We start from the raw sequence: 14,818 nt of genomic DNA, 5'->3' as shown, positions 1-14,818 counted from the left end.
CACTAAGATCACCAGCAGATTTGGGACCCCTGGATTTGGCACACAGATCTGTGCTACTTGAGTGAGTGGGAGAGCCAATAACAGTATTAGGTTGTCATTGCTATTTGAATTCAGACATCTACTCTCTCAAGCAGTACAACTGCAGGAGCAAGTATATGGTTTATAAGCCATATTACAGTGGTGCTTAGCTTTGCTTTTTAAAGAGTGAACACTGCCTTCCTGGTTGTTGTCTTGACTTGGCCACAGGCTCCTTTTTTTAATTGCTGACCGATATCCTGTGTTCTAGTTATTATGGAAGCCACCCTAGCAGTGGTTGTATTTGCACAGTACTGCAAATACATGATCGTGAAATGCTTTAGGAAGCTTGAGGATGAAGTTGCTATATAAATATCACAAATGAATACCTGTGTCTGGAGGTAGGACTTGCAAAATTCAAATTACATTTTAAAATAGTCTTACAGGTTAGATTTCAATATACACTTTGAGGTGAAGTCTTCTTGCTAAAATAGAGAACAGCAAGTGACATACTTGGTGTCTTAAAGTTTATGTCAACTGAGTCTTTGATTGTATTTTCATGCCTATGGGCTGTGTTTAAGCAAAATATTCTTGCAGTTGTGCTCTCAGCAGTCTGCACTGCTTCTGAAGTCTACCCAGTATCTCTTTGTCTTCAGTACACTGCCTGGGTTCTTACTCTCTCTCCCTTCACAGCTGTTCTGTCTCCTGTTCTTTCTTTCCCCTATTTTTTGTGAGCTATCTGACAGTATGAATTGTTTGGAGTTCAGTCCATATATACACGTGGAAGCTTTTGTTTAAAAATAAATCTAGGGATCTTCATATACTTGTACTTTAAGGTGCCAATCAATAAGATTGATAGTGATGGGATTTGTCCTAGCACCAAAAACCTAATCAAGAAATGTTTTGTATTGATCCAGGGGAGGAAATCAGTGCTGCAGTGTGATTGAAGTCATCGGTTACTTTGTGACAGGATTTAGAAAGAGAGCATGAAATAGGGCTAGAATCCAGATATTTTCTGTGTTTGAAATTACTTCTTCAGACCATCAGAAAACTTCACTTAGGTTCCAGAAAGGTGATCTGTGGTTTAAGTCATTGACCTGAGAAAAGGCAATAAAAAGACTTTGGAAGATAAGCTGGATTTTTTTCCATCTTTTTGAATTTGTGCCTCAAATGAGCAAAGGTACACTACTGTTCTCTCTTTGCATTGTAGTGGTGTGCCTAGTACTCTTTGTTGCCATTTGTTTTTCTTTCAGTCTTCTTATTCAGATACAGTATGTTCCTCCTGATGGGGACTAATCAGATGGCCATTTGTTAGGGCCATTTTCCAGGAAGCCGAGTTCAGCTGGGCATAAGCAACATTTGTTGTATACACTAATTGGAAACAAATTTACAAAAATTGTACTTGCCAGAAGTAATTCTGGCAAGTACAGAAGATTTAACAGCATCCAACAAGTGTTATTCTTTCAGCTCTAGTCTTATGCATTGCCAGACAAATAAATGATGAAGAAATAACTGATGCAAGGCAATGAATGTTGCTGGATTTCTTGTATTTTATTTGCTGTGGTCCTTTTAGCTGTTTGAATCAAGATGCTGCTGGGAACAAAAGTCTATATCATCCATGTGTATTCTGCTATATTAGTCACTATAGTGATGCAGTTATATCTTGTAGGTGGTGGAGCAGCCTCCTAAGGCAGGGTGGAGGCTTTACCCTGTGCAAAGTCAAATTGACTTGGATGAGGGAGTAGAAAAGTAGTGTGTTGTAATAGCTAGAGTGGAGAACTAGGAGCTGGTAAACCCTGAATTCTGTGCCTTTGCCACAGACTTGCTGCATGATGTGGCTATGTCATTTGGTTACGGATTTTTTTAAGTCAGTGGCATCCCATTTTTTATTTCACAGTGAGCAATAAATATGGGCATAATTTTGAATCCCCGGGCAGTAACATGTATCACAGATGCCTGATTGCTGGAGTGGAGCTACACAAATAACCTGGGCTGCCTGTCGGAATCAGCAGCCCTGCATAAGAATAGACAGAGTAGCAGACTCCTAGTCTCTGCACCTGTGAAAGGGGATAAAAATTCCTGCCTTTCCCTCTAGGTTGCTTTGAGGCTTTCTTGTTCAGGGCTTGTACTTTTTTCTGTTCATTGTCATGGAAATATATACATGTAAAAAAATTTAACACTCCAGAAGACCCTGTCAAAATGATGAACAAGAGGTTTGGTGTACTATCTCCCTTCTCTCCTTTTTGAGTTCTCCTCATACAAGTGGTCACTCTGGGATAATGATCTGGTGGTTAAACACAAGCCAATAGCAGTAATTGAATACTAATCCGTAACTGCCACAACAGGTTTTGTAAATTCGCCTGTCTCTCTCAGGCTTAATACTTTAAGGTTTAAGGGCAAGTTGGCATAACAAAGAAGAACGCGAGATGGATTTCAAAGCTCCATCCAGCACTCCACAAATGCTTTTTGAGGTTTTAGGACCTGGCAAACTCTGCTTAATGATGATGTCTTGGCATAACTATCTGAAGAAGCCATTATTCTACAAACACTGATGTTTTAATCTTTTGAGGCCCTCTGACCTGTTAAATATGCCTGTGATCTATAAATGTGTAATCCAGCCCCTGTTCTTTGAAATCATCTCTCCTTTTGTGTGAGGGACTGCTCTGAAGATCAGAAGCCTGTGAACTTCTTATCCATTTCCAGTGGGAAACAAGCGAGTTGCTGAAAAAAACCTTTGACCTCCTGGCATGACGAGGTTCCCGTCTTCTCAGATATCTTATTTTCTTTCTGATTTAAACATCCATTCTACTCACTTTCTGTCAGCATCATCGTGGCACTGTCTGGCAAATAACTGGCTGATGTTTTACCAGTGTCTGTTCATTCAGTAATATGTTTATAGGGATGAAGTTCAGTGGTCTTGGCATGGTTGTAAATTACTTATTTCTTTTTTTTTTCATCAAAATAGGTCATTGTAGGAAGAGCTGCAACTTCCAACTTTGAAAGTTCTTGTCAACAGAAACTAAAAACAAACAAAACTGTTCTTTTCCAGTAGGAGAACAGCTGGATAAAAATGTTTGTTAGAGAGGATGTTGTTATTTTTCCTCAAAGTGCTACAATGGCAGACAGTTCTATTGCTCTTCTGTGTGACTGTGAGTAGAATGGCTCTGCACAGCCATATTGATTAACAGGTTGCTTATAGGTTGTTCTTAAGTGACTAGAAGCTAATATTTTAAATATTTTTAACTTTGGGGGCATAACAGCCATGCTTGAGAAAGGAGAAACATTTTCATGTGAGATATTAGTAGGAGATGCCTTATCTGGCTGCTGCTATTGTGCGCTTGTCCTCAGTGCTGTTTTGCAGCAGTGAAGGGGCAGTGGGAGTCCCCGATGTCCCTCCCTGCACATGCCTGAATGGGACGTTCAACATGGAGTTGAGGAAGGTGCTCAGCCACCTCCCTGTGAACCTTTGCCTGCGCCATGGGGCTTGCTGCCCTTGGCTGTCTCTGCTTAGTTTCCTGGCAGCCCTTGGTGTTGGGTAATCGGTGGGAAAGCATTTTGCACATTTGGACCTTTCTACCTCCCCAGCCCCCCTGACAAGCTGTATGTGGGGAGGGAATCGATTGTTATTGGATTCTGTTGCTTGTTTTTTGACATTTGACGGTGCAGGCATCCCATACCAGCTGTGTCTGCCACTTAGTGATCCGGAACCCGAGGATGAGGCGGGTGGTTTGGAGTTACACAGCTGCTGCTCTTCATCTTTCTCTGACATGTTTCTTGTTTGTACCTTCGCTCCTCTGATGAGAGCAGGGTGACCTTGGGAGGCTGACAGCTACCAGAGCTTCACTGTCTAGTGTGGAAGTGGTTACAGGTTGCGTCTTCTGAAAAGGTGGAATTTATGTGCAGTCAGTTGCAGACTGATGAAATGCCAAGGAGCTGCCACGGAACCTGCGATACTCCTAAGTTTTACAGCTGCTGGAGGTTGCTCAAGCAATTAAAATTGCATCCTCATTTAGACTGTACCTATCAGTGCTATGTCATGCTTGCCAGCCCCATCCTTATCAGCACCCAGCCCTGCATCGCACTGTCTGACAAGCTCTTCAACCACCATGTGACTGACAAATTTAGGCAAGGAGAGAGGATTGTTTTCTTTTCTACCACTGCAATAAATAAAAGTTAGAGGAAAAGTAATGACCGTTGGCTAGGGATGATGACTGTGCCTCTGGAGAGCTAGTAGTTAACATTGACAAATCAGATGAGTGAATTAGATGCCTTGTTTAACTTGAGTTGAGCTCAGCTAAACCAATTGATTGTCCCTGTATTTGCAAAAAAGTGAAAAATAAAACTGGAGTATGTAATGTTTTTATTGGCATCTTGTCTAAGCTGAGCATCTTGCTCAGACTTTGAAAGTTTTCGGTAGCATCATTAATGTCACTACTGTGGAAGAAATGCCTTTGAAAAGTGAAATTTAGCTATCTGCTGGAATCTTTGCTAAATAGCTAATTAAATTATAGTGGGTTTCTGTGTAATGAGAATGCAGTAATTCTGCTCTTTGTTCTAAGCAAACTTTGAGGCTTTGAGGTAGCAAAATAGGCAAATATTTGCTATCAAGTCAGCAATCTATTACCTGAGGCATAGTTTGCTTGTTCTGATTCTTTTTTAATATGAGTCTGGCAAATTGTTTTACCCCACAATGCCCTAATGCTTTCATCTCTCCCAGTGCTCTCTCACTGGAACTGTCCTCTTCTTATCATAGATCACAAATTGACCCAAACACATTTGCTCACTGTATGACCAGATTGAGAATGGTGTCCCTTATATGAACTGTGTCTTTTTTGAACTGAACCACCATAGGCAGCTGTTGTTTGCTGCCATAACCTGTCACCGGCTCACCCCTCTCACGCGTAGGGGAACTGTTAGCAGGAAAGTGGAGCTGGCACGGGGTGATGTTTAGGTCTATAGTAAATGTTCTCCTGCAGGAAATGTCATGGGCTTCCCACACTGAAATTCTTCCCATGCTTTTGCAATGGGCTTTGTGGAGTTTTGGATTTTCTTGTCCCTCTTGCTCTGAAACAAATGGAGCGTGCTCCTAGTCTATTGGTGCAAAGTAGGGTAGCTTAAATTGCCTTCCAGTACAGTATTATGCATTGAAATGCACTGACAACATTTGTATGTCCAGTTTGTTTCCATGATTTAGTGGGAGGAAACAGACACTTGCACCTGATAGATGGTGATTCCTGAAACTGCTTCATTACAGTTGCCTCTGACTAAGTCCTAAATAAAGCCAAGCTTTTATTAGGGCGAGTTCTTTCCTGTGGGATGGGTAGGCTGTGAGGATTGGAGATTGAAAGGGATAGGGAGAACTGAGTTTAAACCTTACCAAATCAGCTTTTTATGAGCTCATGAATTAGAAGAGTTGCTAGAATCAATAATTACAAGAGTGAAAATGCTCTATGTGGAAAAAAAAAAAAAGTGTGTAAATGGACTAATGCAAAACAAAATCCACCTTGCATTTTAAAGGAGATCTATGTTCAAAAAATTGCAGGCTTCGTCTGAAGCTTTAGAAATTTCCATCACTAGTTCATGCCTCTTAGTAGTGGGATTCTGGCATTTGTGTGATAAGATGAAGGCTGTAGAATGCAATTTTAATTTGTGAGGAATGAGCTTTTCATTATTTCAGATTATTTCTGCTTTGAAACATAGGGTTAATGAGCATATATCAAGGCTCTGTAGTTTAGTGAAAGTGCTACAGTTCATCCAATTTAGAGAGACAAAAAGAAATAAAAGGGAAGTGGAATTAGCACAGGGAAATTACACAGATGTGCGAATGACAGCTTCTGAATCCTTAGTGTGAAATTTCTCTTCAAGGTTCATGCAGATCCTCAAGGGATGAAGCATTTTGAAATTATTAGCTCTTCACATAGTAAAGCCTTCTTCCTTGCAGTCATGGCAACAACTCAGAAGCTCTTCTCTTTCCCATCTCCTGTACCTTGGCAACAGGAGCACTGCAGGTTTTGAATCTACTTCTGGTTGGCTCTTCAGCTGCCCAATACAAATTCTGAGTTAAGGTAAATTTTACAAATGTAATGACCCATTTTAAGTGATGAGAAAGGACAGCTGCAAACTGAGAAATCAGATTGTGACCTGGCTTGGTTAGTCTTACCCCTCAGGTCTCAGGGTGCAGCAAGAGAGATGAATTTTGCCTGGATTGGAGCCACCCTTGCTGGCAAAAAGGAAACTAAAATTAGCTCGGTTAATACTTAAAAGTGGAACCAAATTAAATCTGCACTTCTCCTAGAACTTTATAGTCAGGGGTTTTTTCTGTTTTTCTTTGGGTTTCTAAATTGTATATTCTTTTTGTCAGTGTTTCCCCAGTATCCATGATTTCACAATCAGTCTCTTGTCACTGTTGTGCTTGCATGGTCATTCTTAGTAGCAATCTGTCTTTAATTCTGAAATTTGTCTGGGCCTAGTAACTGGTAGAGTGCTGGTATTTCCATGTAGAGTTACCTACTAAGTGTGTTAGCTACATGGAGACTTAAACATAATTAGAAAACCATTGAGCTGTTGCCCCATTTAATATACATGTCTGTTAGCCAAGAAAAGCATTTGTGTCATCTTCTGGCATAAGTATTCTTCTGGATTTCTGTCTCAAACCGTTTATTAAAATTTTACCACTTGTCTTTGGTGTGAATTTTCAACAGCTGAAAGACAGTTATCTGGCATCTACAAAATAAATAAGGAGCACAGTTGGAGCAGGAGACTAATTTTTGGTATCAATAAGGGTTTTTTTCTTACTGTCATTTGGAGAGAGAAGTGTCTTTAAGTTGATGGACATCATACAGAGACACTGCGTTCACTTACATGATCTCAACTTGACTGAAGTAAAGGAGGATTTCTCAGGGCTGTCCTACCACACTTTTTGGAGAGAAAAGTCTTCCACAATTTATATTTGACTTCTTAGGACTGTCACTGCATCCTTCTGAGAAAATACTGCAGTAGATTTAAAACATAACCTTTTTTCTGTCAGTGGCTTTCAGATCAACAGGTTAACAAATTAAGGTAGCATTTGTCCCTTGTCTTTCTTACATATAAGCCTAAGTCATAGTCAGCAGATTAAAATAATTTAAATCATTTCCTGCTTAATGTAAAAGGAATAAAGAGGGGAAAGTTAGCTGCTGCTGTTGAGGTCAATTTGGGACAAGAACAGCCAGAAGTAAAAGGAGAACCTGGAGCCCATTGTCAATAATGAGGCAACAAGAAACCAGCATTGCCTCCTGCACTTCTGCATTTCCAGGTGCCTTGACCATCTCTTCCTCCTTCAGAAATGGTGTGAGGCAAGTGGTGTGGAGGAAGTTTCTGAAGAAGTAGGTAGTTTTGCATTCCAAGACTGCGAGTCTGACATCTTCTACATGATCTTACACTCAAATAACAATGTCAGGTTTGTTTATATATATTTCTCATCAGTCTTTGTAGTTGGAACAAAGACTTCAAAGACTGGCCTTGTTTATATGGTCAATGCAGAACGCAACTTCATTACTGAGGATCTACACCTTCCCCATAAACCTCAAGCCTTCTCCTGCTTTGGACAGGACGCTGCTTAAAAAAGTCCCTGAAATGTACTTGTCAGTGTGAGATTCGGCAAGAACATTAACTGATTTGAATAAATCAGATAATCTGAGCCAGATATTGTAGACCAACTGAAACTGGGATTTATTACTGATTGAATGCAAACCTTTTTATTTGTGTCTACTAAAAAGCACCATAGAAGGTAATGGTAACGTTGCTAAGGAACAGTTTACCTGCCAGATGTATCTGTATGATGCATGAGGTGACCATGGGAACCAATTTGGTGGCAATTATTTAAAGAAAACCTTGCAGTGAAATGATTATTGCATGTATACTAAATATTTCTGCAGTTGCATTTGAAAAGCTTGTTTCTGGGAAAAGGTATAATAACTAGAAATCCATTCAGAGAGAAGGGTCAGCATAGGTCCTGCATAAAAAATACATTACTAGAGCCAGTTTTTCTGATGTATATTTTATAAATCATGTTTTGAAAATAAATAGGAAATGTGTATTGGGTTATCAACTTTGTGCAAATTTAAAACGGTTTGGTATGTATTCCTAGGGGACTCAGTCTTTTGCCTGATTTCATTTTTCTTAAAAAATTAATTACAGGTTGCTGTATTCCCCCCAGAGAACTTATTAACTATGTCTCTCCAAAGAGTGCTTGGTTCTCATGAGATAAAATGCCTTAGGCTAAAAGCTGCTGATTCCATTTCTGATTCATAAAGAAATTTTTTAAACTTATTTTTATCCTTAGTGACATTTTTCATGAGTTATACCTAATAGCACTACATTAGGATCAAGGTTGTTATGATATTGTCTTATAAATGAAGCATAGACTGCACAAATGATTCTTCAGGGGTTGAATTTTACTTGAAAGGTTATGTACAAAGATTATTTTCAAGCATATATGTCCAATTCAAAGAAAAAATTTCAAATGTGCTATAAACACTGAAACTGTAGGAAAACCTCCTATTGCTTGAAACAATTTTTAGGGAATATGTTTACTTAGGAGTTGCCCTCTGGATGCTACTGAAATACATGTCCTAGTGGCATTCTACCATAAACTCATTATGGTACCATTATCATTTTAACCCAGTAATGAATTATATAGGAAATCTGAGATAATAGCTGATGTAAGATTGCATTAGAATTTGTTCATTTTTCCAGTTATGGCCAAGCTGATAACTGTCATCTATATCTGTGTAGAGTAATTAAGAAGGAATCATTGTGAAGAATTTATAACGGCAGGTAGAGTTTGTTTGGATAATTAAGAGACATCTCAGTGTCAATAAAGAGGGGTGAGAGTGATTGTGTTTCAGATGAGAAAATACAGAAAATTGAAGTTCTGTATGGTTCCAGATGAATACTTTTATGGATCTGCTTTTAAAAAGATAGATTATTTCATCCTTAAATGATTGTAATTGGGCTTGCCTTATTTTTTTGCTTTTAAGTCACTTCAGGTTGCGTGGCTCAGTCTCACCCTGTCTCTCTGCAGCTCTCAGACCAAGAATGATGTAATACCAATGCCAAGTGAATCAGTGTCTTTCAGAAAGAGGCTTCAAGTCTTGTGTGTGTTCATTTACAGACATTGCAATTCATGCTGGGGCTTTACTTGCAAGCACATACAACAATAATGATATTTTCAAGGCCTGTAACAACTGAAAATTATTTAGATGTATTCTTTTGTAAAACTGGAATATATTTATGCACATAATCCACAGCAGGGCTGGAAAACATGTCCAAGTATAGAAAACAGGCTGTTTCTGTACTAGTATTTGTACATCTGAAAGTATTTTAGTATTGCAGAGGAAAGAATCCATACAATTACAGTGGAAGGATAATTAGGTAGATAGTAAAGTTTTTCAGAAGGTACTGTTTGTATGCCGTGGCTCATAAATTCAAATAAATAGCTTTAATTTGCACTGTAAAAGCAAATGAGAAGTTGGCAATATATTTAGCATCTTGTTTTCAAAAATCTAAAAAAAAAAAAAGTTGTCTGTTTTATTTTTCCTGTGGTCCAGTGAGTTGTGGGTTCAGTCCCATTTTTAGTTCCAAATGGTGAAGAGGACCAAGTGCTTCTCTCCCAGTTAGCTTCAGTGCGCTCACTTTGAAACAGTGGAGCAGAAAAGTCAGATTCTTTCTTACTCTGGGAAATTAACTTTTTTCAGTGCTGGAAGTCCCCCTTTAGAACAGGAGTATGATACAGTGCTGAACTAAGTTACTTGAAAGTCTCTGACATTACCTGCTTTCACCATCATTATGTCCACTGGGAGCTCACGTTACCTGAGCTAGTGTTCAACACTTCTTTGTGCTAATTGGAAGGTCTGGGTTTAATTTATTTAACACAGTGTGTGTGTCTCTCCAGTATACTTTAAAAGAGCATATATTACTTTTTTTTTCTGTAGACATAGACTTACTCCTCTTCAAGTCCTGCATGATTGTTTCTTTGTATGGCATGAATGAAAAGTGATTCTTGTAAACAATGTAATGACCAATTTCATTGTCTAAAGGTATTACTTAATTAAAACTTAAGTTTGTCTTTCAGACACCTCGAACATGTGAAAACTTTATCAAATTGTGCAAGAAGAACTATTATGATGGAACAATCTTTCACAGATCAATTCGTAATTTTGTGGTAAGTATTGAACAAATCCTGTGTAATGCACGATATGTGATGTCCTCAAAATATTTATTTAGCTTAATTCAGTTTTAGTTTCTTCCATGCATGACAACTTACAATAGATGTATATTAAATATACCATCAGAACTAGGATTGTCCTAACTTATTAAATTTGTACTTACTAGTCTTACTAACAACTGTCTCTGACTAATACTGTCACTTGGAGCATCACTGCAGTAGTAGTGCTTTTGCTGACGTTCCAGACAAAGCCTTTGAGAGTCATTGCCTTGGCAAGCCTCTTGTTATCTTCCCCAAGCTGTGGGTGGGTGGTTAATGAACAGAAGGAGAGAGAGGGAAATGCTAATTTGGATAAGTAATACTGTGGCCTGTTGAAATCCCATTCAGATGAAACTTTAGAAAGCAGCTGAATTTCTGTTTCAGGTTGTGGTACTTGGATACTGTCAGATCATCGTTTCCTGAGTGTGCTCCAGGACTAGGTGCCCAGACTGTCTTTGTGAAGGAGTTAGATCACCTGGTGAACCAGAAAGTTGACTTTGGTAGTCAAAGATCTTTATTTACATAGGTACAGTCCAGGCAGCTTAGGATATTGTAGCTGTCCTGTAACTTCCTTTCAGACAAATTAACAACCTGATCCTGAAGGCAGAGCACATCTTTCAGGGGACATCATTGAATGTCACATTCCATGCTGTCATCCTAAAAAAAGCTTTTTTTCTTTTGACAGCACTGTATATCTCAGTTCATAGTTAAACTCACAATTAAAATTGCGCTTGTGTGCTATTACTGTGAAACTAGTCATGTCACACTCCCTCTACTGGCATTATAATACATAGAATATTATTTCTGTAGATCCTGCACGTATATACAGTGATTAATTTTGTTGCTGAAAGATTGGTTTCACATGAGGGTTTTCCCTACTGCAGATAGTGAGCGGGATACTGGCAAATACAGGTTCAGATACAGAAAATATTCTGTATTACCTCATTTCTTGCCTTCTCATCATGTAGAGGATTGGTAGCAAAATGCCTTTTCAGTTCCAAAAGCAATGCATCATCAGTTAAAAAGCAGGTTGTGACTCAGCACGTAACAGAAAGGATGATCTGGTTAACCCATTTGAGACTGTTTATTTTCCCTATTTACCCACAAGAGACCTATTATTTTTATAAAACTGTCATTCTGCTCTTGGATAAGTAATGTAGGAGATGACAGCCAGCTGATAAAAGAAGCTCCAAATAAGTAGTAATGGTTTCTTTGTTGCTAACTTGTCAACATGACATGATACAGAAGGAAGAAAATGGAGCAGAATTGTTTTTTATGGCTTGTATTTAATGTCTTTCACACAGATATATATGTAACCTATTGATTTAATTTTAATTCTGCAGATCCAAGGAGGTGATCCAACTGGAACAGGAACAGGTAAGGTTGAGTTTGAATCAAGTAAACTGTTTTCACTTCATGCGCTGTTGTTACATTTATTTCCAGACACCCTGTAGATTAAAATTCTCTAGATGATGATATGTAGTACACTGTGAGTATTTCTACTTTAAAGCAGAGGTTTTATCGCTGTATTTTATGACCATTTTAACTATGCTCAAAATTTCATCCAATATATTCTCAGTCTAAAACTTGGGCACTCTTCCATGCAGAATTCTTGTTGGTCTTTGCTTCCTTTTTCTTCCAGAAAATAAATAAATGAAAATTGTAATGATTTTACAGCTGGCCTTCCAGGGCAAAGAACAAAGGAAGAAACACATTCATGCAAAGTTGCTTTCAAATTCAGCATTAATGAAATACTTGAGACCTGCCTTGGAATTGGTGAATAGCCAGATACCATCTGTTCTCCCAGCTAGCTGCCTTGTAAAGCCCAAGCTGCTCTTTTTCTAACTTTTAGGGGTCACTGTGACTAAATTCTTCTGCCTGTTCTTTCTCCCTTAGCTGGTTAGTTGGAGATCTGCATTAACGCTCATATCAGAAATGGTGAGGAGACATAGCAGCTAAAGGCTCCTCAGAGCATTGCCCACCACAGTAGATATGTCATGTGATATCTCTAGACGCTGCTGTAAATTTGCTCATTTTCCACCTGCACCCTTTATCTACCCACTTGTAGATGTCACCAGCCTCCACAGCTCCTCACCTGGTCCTGTGGGGTTCTGTGCATTTTTATTCTAGTTCATACATGTGTCGCCTGTATGTGCAAGCACTATAACCTTCTGTGTGTGCTCACAGGTCATCCAAAAAAGATGTCTTTGTAGTTGTTAAATACTTTAGCTCTATTGACTTTGTAAATGATGTTAGTGTGAGTTGACCAACAGCTTTTCTTCTACTGCCTGCGATAATCAACAGTTGCATACTCTAAGATTTGAGACTAGTTAAAGGTTCTGTGTTTTGATGGCAAAAGCCCATTAACAAGATTTGTCACCATATATGCTTGGACTGTCAAAAGAAATGTGAATTGATTTTGTTATAAGGAAAGTTTCAGTTCAAATCCCAAAAGACATAATTAGGAACATCTTTTAAAATGAGAAATTAAAGAGGTGTCAGGAGACAGGAGAAATTTAATGGGTTGACTCAGACACCTTTCACCCTTGTAGGGTGGAGTTCAGATCCTGCAGTGGAATGAAAATTAACTTCCTGGTGTCATTCTTGTCTCTATTTGTGCAAATGGTAGAAGTATTGTAAGACAGCACAATTAATAGCTGGCAGCAGACCGGCAGTGCAGCTGCATTGAAGGTCAAGACTCAGCTCTACTGGCAAAGCAAGTAGGAAGTAAAATGCAAATAAGTCCATAGGAGAAAAACACTCCGATGTATATTCTTTTATTTAACAAAAGGAGTCTAATGACCTCTAGTCTTTTCCGTGTTGTTTTCCTCCTTGTCATTCTTAATTAAATATGAATATATTGCAGGCGAAATGTCTTGCAAACATCTGTCAAGACTATTAAAGTTCTAATAAAAGGGACAGTGTACACTCAAATAGATATGAGTGTTGCAGATTTTGAGAGACTATTTGCAGTTATTGTAGAGTCCAAACGATACAACTATCTTCTTTACAACTGAATGTTTTTTATTCTTGTGAAGCCAGCTGCATTTTAGATATCCTTATTTAATCACTTATTGAATATGATAATATCACAAGAAAATGTTGTAAATTGACAGCCTGGTGGGCTACCAGATTCCTCTTGAACTGTCATGTCTGTGTGTTTAATACTTACTTAAATGAAGCCGCTTAGACTGTTCACAGAGGGCTAGTAGTCAGGATTTGTTCCTGACTACCTGATAGATCCTGGGCACTTGAATGTGAGGCAGAAATTTCACTTGCGTATCTCAAGCCACATGCTGCAAGAAGGTGGCCAGACCTAAGGCGTCTGCCTGGCTTTACGTTCTCTCTGCAGCACCGTGGCCAGAGGAAGGTGCAGCTTGATAGCAGTGTAAGAACATGGCAACTGTAGTGATGCTCTCCTAGGCTCCTGTGGTGTAAAAATTTTGGTCCATTGGTTTGCACCTTATTAATGTGATCACAAGCATTCGTGTTAGGAAAGCTTTCGAGTAAAGCATTGGGATTCAGTACTTTGTACCTTTTTCACCTTGGTTTTGTATGTTATTTGCAGTATAAATTCCCTTTTTTATTTCTTCTGGCAGTTGGAAGGAATTTCAGCATTTCTTTGACTCACTGCTTCTTAGAAAAAAAAGAATATGCATCTTTGAAAGCTAAAAAGTCTGTAAGATTTAATGGTCTTTAGAGGTTTACTGGGGGAGTAAATAACTTGCCTTCTGCAATATCAGAGAAGCATATGAGAGTAGAACAGGGCTTTCTTCCCAGATATTCCAATTAGCAATAGGGAAGACTACTTGGAAGCTACCTTTTAAACATCAATATCTTAAACTGCCACAATTGTTTCTGTTAGAGCCTTTTGTAGGAAGACTTCAGAAAAAAAGAACATCCTTTGTTTCCTCTTCCAAATAGAACCTTCTGCTTTAACTGAAATTTTCTGGCTAAGAGGTTTGGGATAGTTTTTTGCTTGCTTTTTTGTTTGTTTAAAAAAAGAAACTACCACCTTTTCCAAACTGATACATGGAAGGTGCATTAAGCCTGTATATATTTTTGTTTTGCTATATTTATTTAGTTATTCCTGTTGATCAGCTCAGGAACTAGAACAGACTTGTTCAAAAATCTTCCCGACATTTGGTTTCTGTCATCTGAATTCATCCTATGTTCAGCAACAGGTGTCAGGTTTATGGTTGCATCACCCAAATGCTTCGATGATCACCCACTCCATTGCTAACTAAGCCCAGGACTGTTTGGCTTCTGGGTGTATTTGGGCACATTCAGTACAACATGACATAAGGTTACATGTCATACGTACATAGACTGAAACTGTGCTCTCGGCTCGCCTAGATAAATGTGCTTGTGTTTTGGAAACATTTCACAGATGTAAAATGCCAATCTGGTTGTCACTGACTGTCCACTTCCATGGCCACTCTGGCTGAACAGTCCTATCTGTAAGCAGCACTGATCCTTATTTCTTTTTCATTTGTTATTCAGCACCCCAATGTGTTCTTTTTGAGTCTCTCGTTAGGCTGTCGTAAAAGTAACTGT

The 14,818-nt window shown here is 38.7% G+C and overlaps 1 protein-coding gene across 5 annotated transcripts in view; it reads left to right on the top strand.

The window, feature by feature from the left end:
* PPIL2 (peptidylprolyl isomerase (cyclophilin)-like 2) overlaps positions 1 to 14,818 on the top strand; it is a 74,783-nt gene that overhangs the window by 37,139 nt on the left and 22,826 nt on the right. For 4 of the 5 annotated variants that reach the window (XM_010581637.1, XM_010581639.1, XM_010581642.1 and 1 more), the window contains 2 exons: positions 10,118 to 10,219; positions 11,605 to 11,638. In XM_010581637.1, coding sequence (XP_010579939.1) covers positions 10,118 to 10,219; positions 11,605 to 11,638 — 136 coding nt within the window. The remainder of the gene's footprint in view (positions 1 to 10,117; positions 10,220 to 11,604; positions 11,639 to 14,818) is intronic. The other variant, XM_010581638.1, reaches the window with a different exon arrangement.

This window comes from Haliaeetus leucocephalus, unplaced genomic scaffold (genome assembly GCF_000737465.1).
Source record: "Haliaeetus leucocephalus isolate CR32 unplaced genomic scaffold, Haliaeetus_leucocephalus-4.0 Scaffold802, whole genome shotgun sequence".
Lineage (NCBI taxonomy): Eukaryota > Metazoa > Chordata > Aves > Accipitriformes > Accipitridae > Haliaeetus > Haliaeetus leucocephalus.
This window is presented reverse-complemented; position numbering and strand designations above follow the sequence as displayed.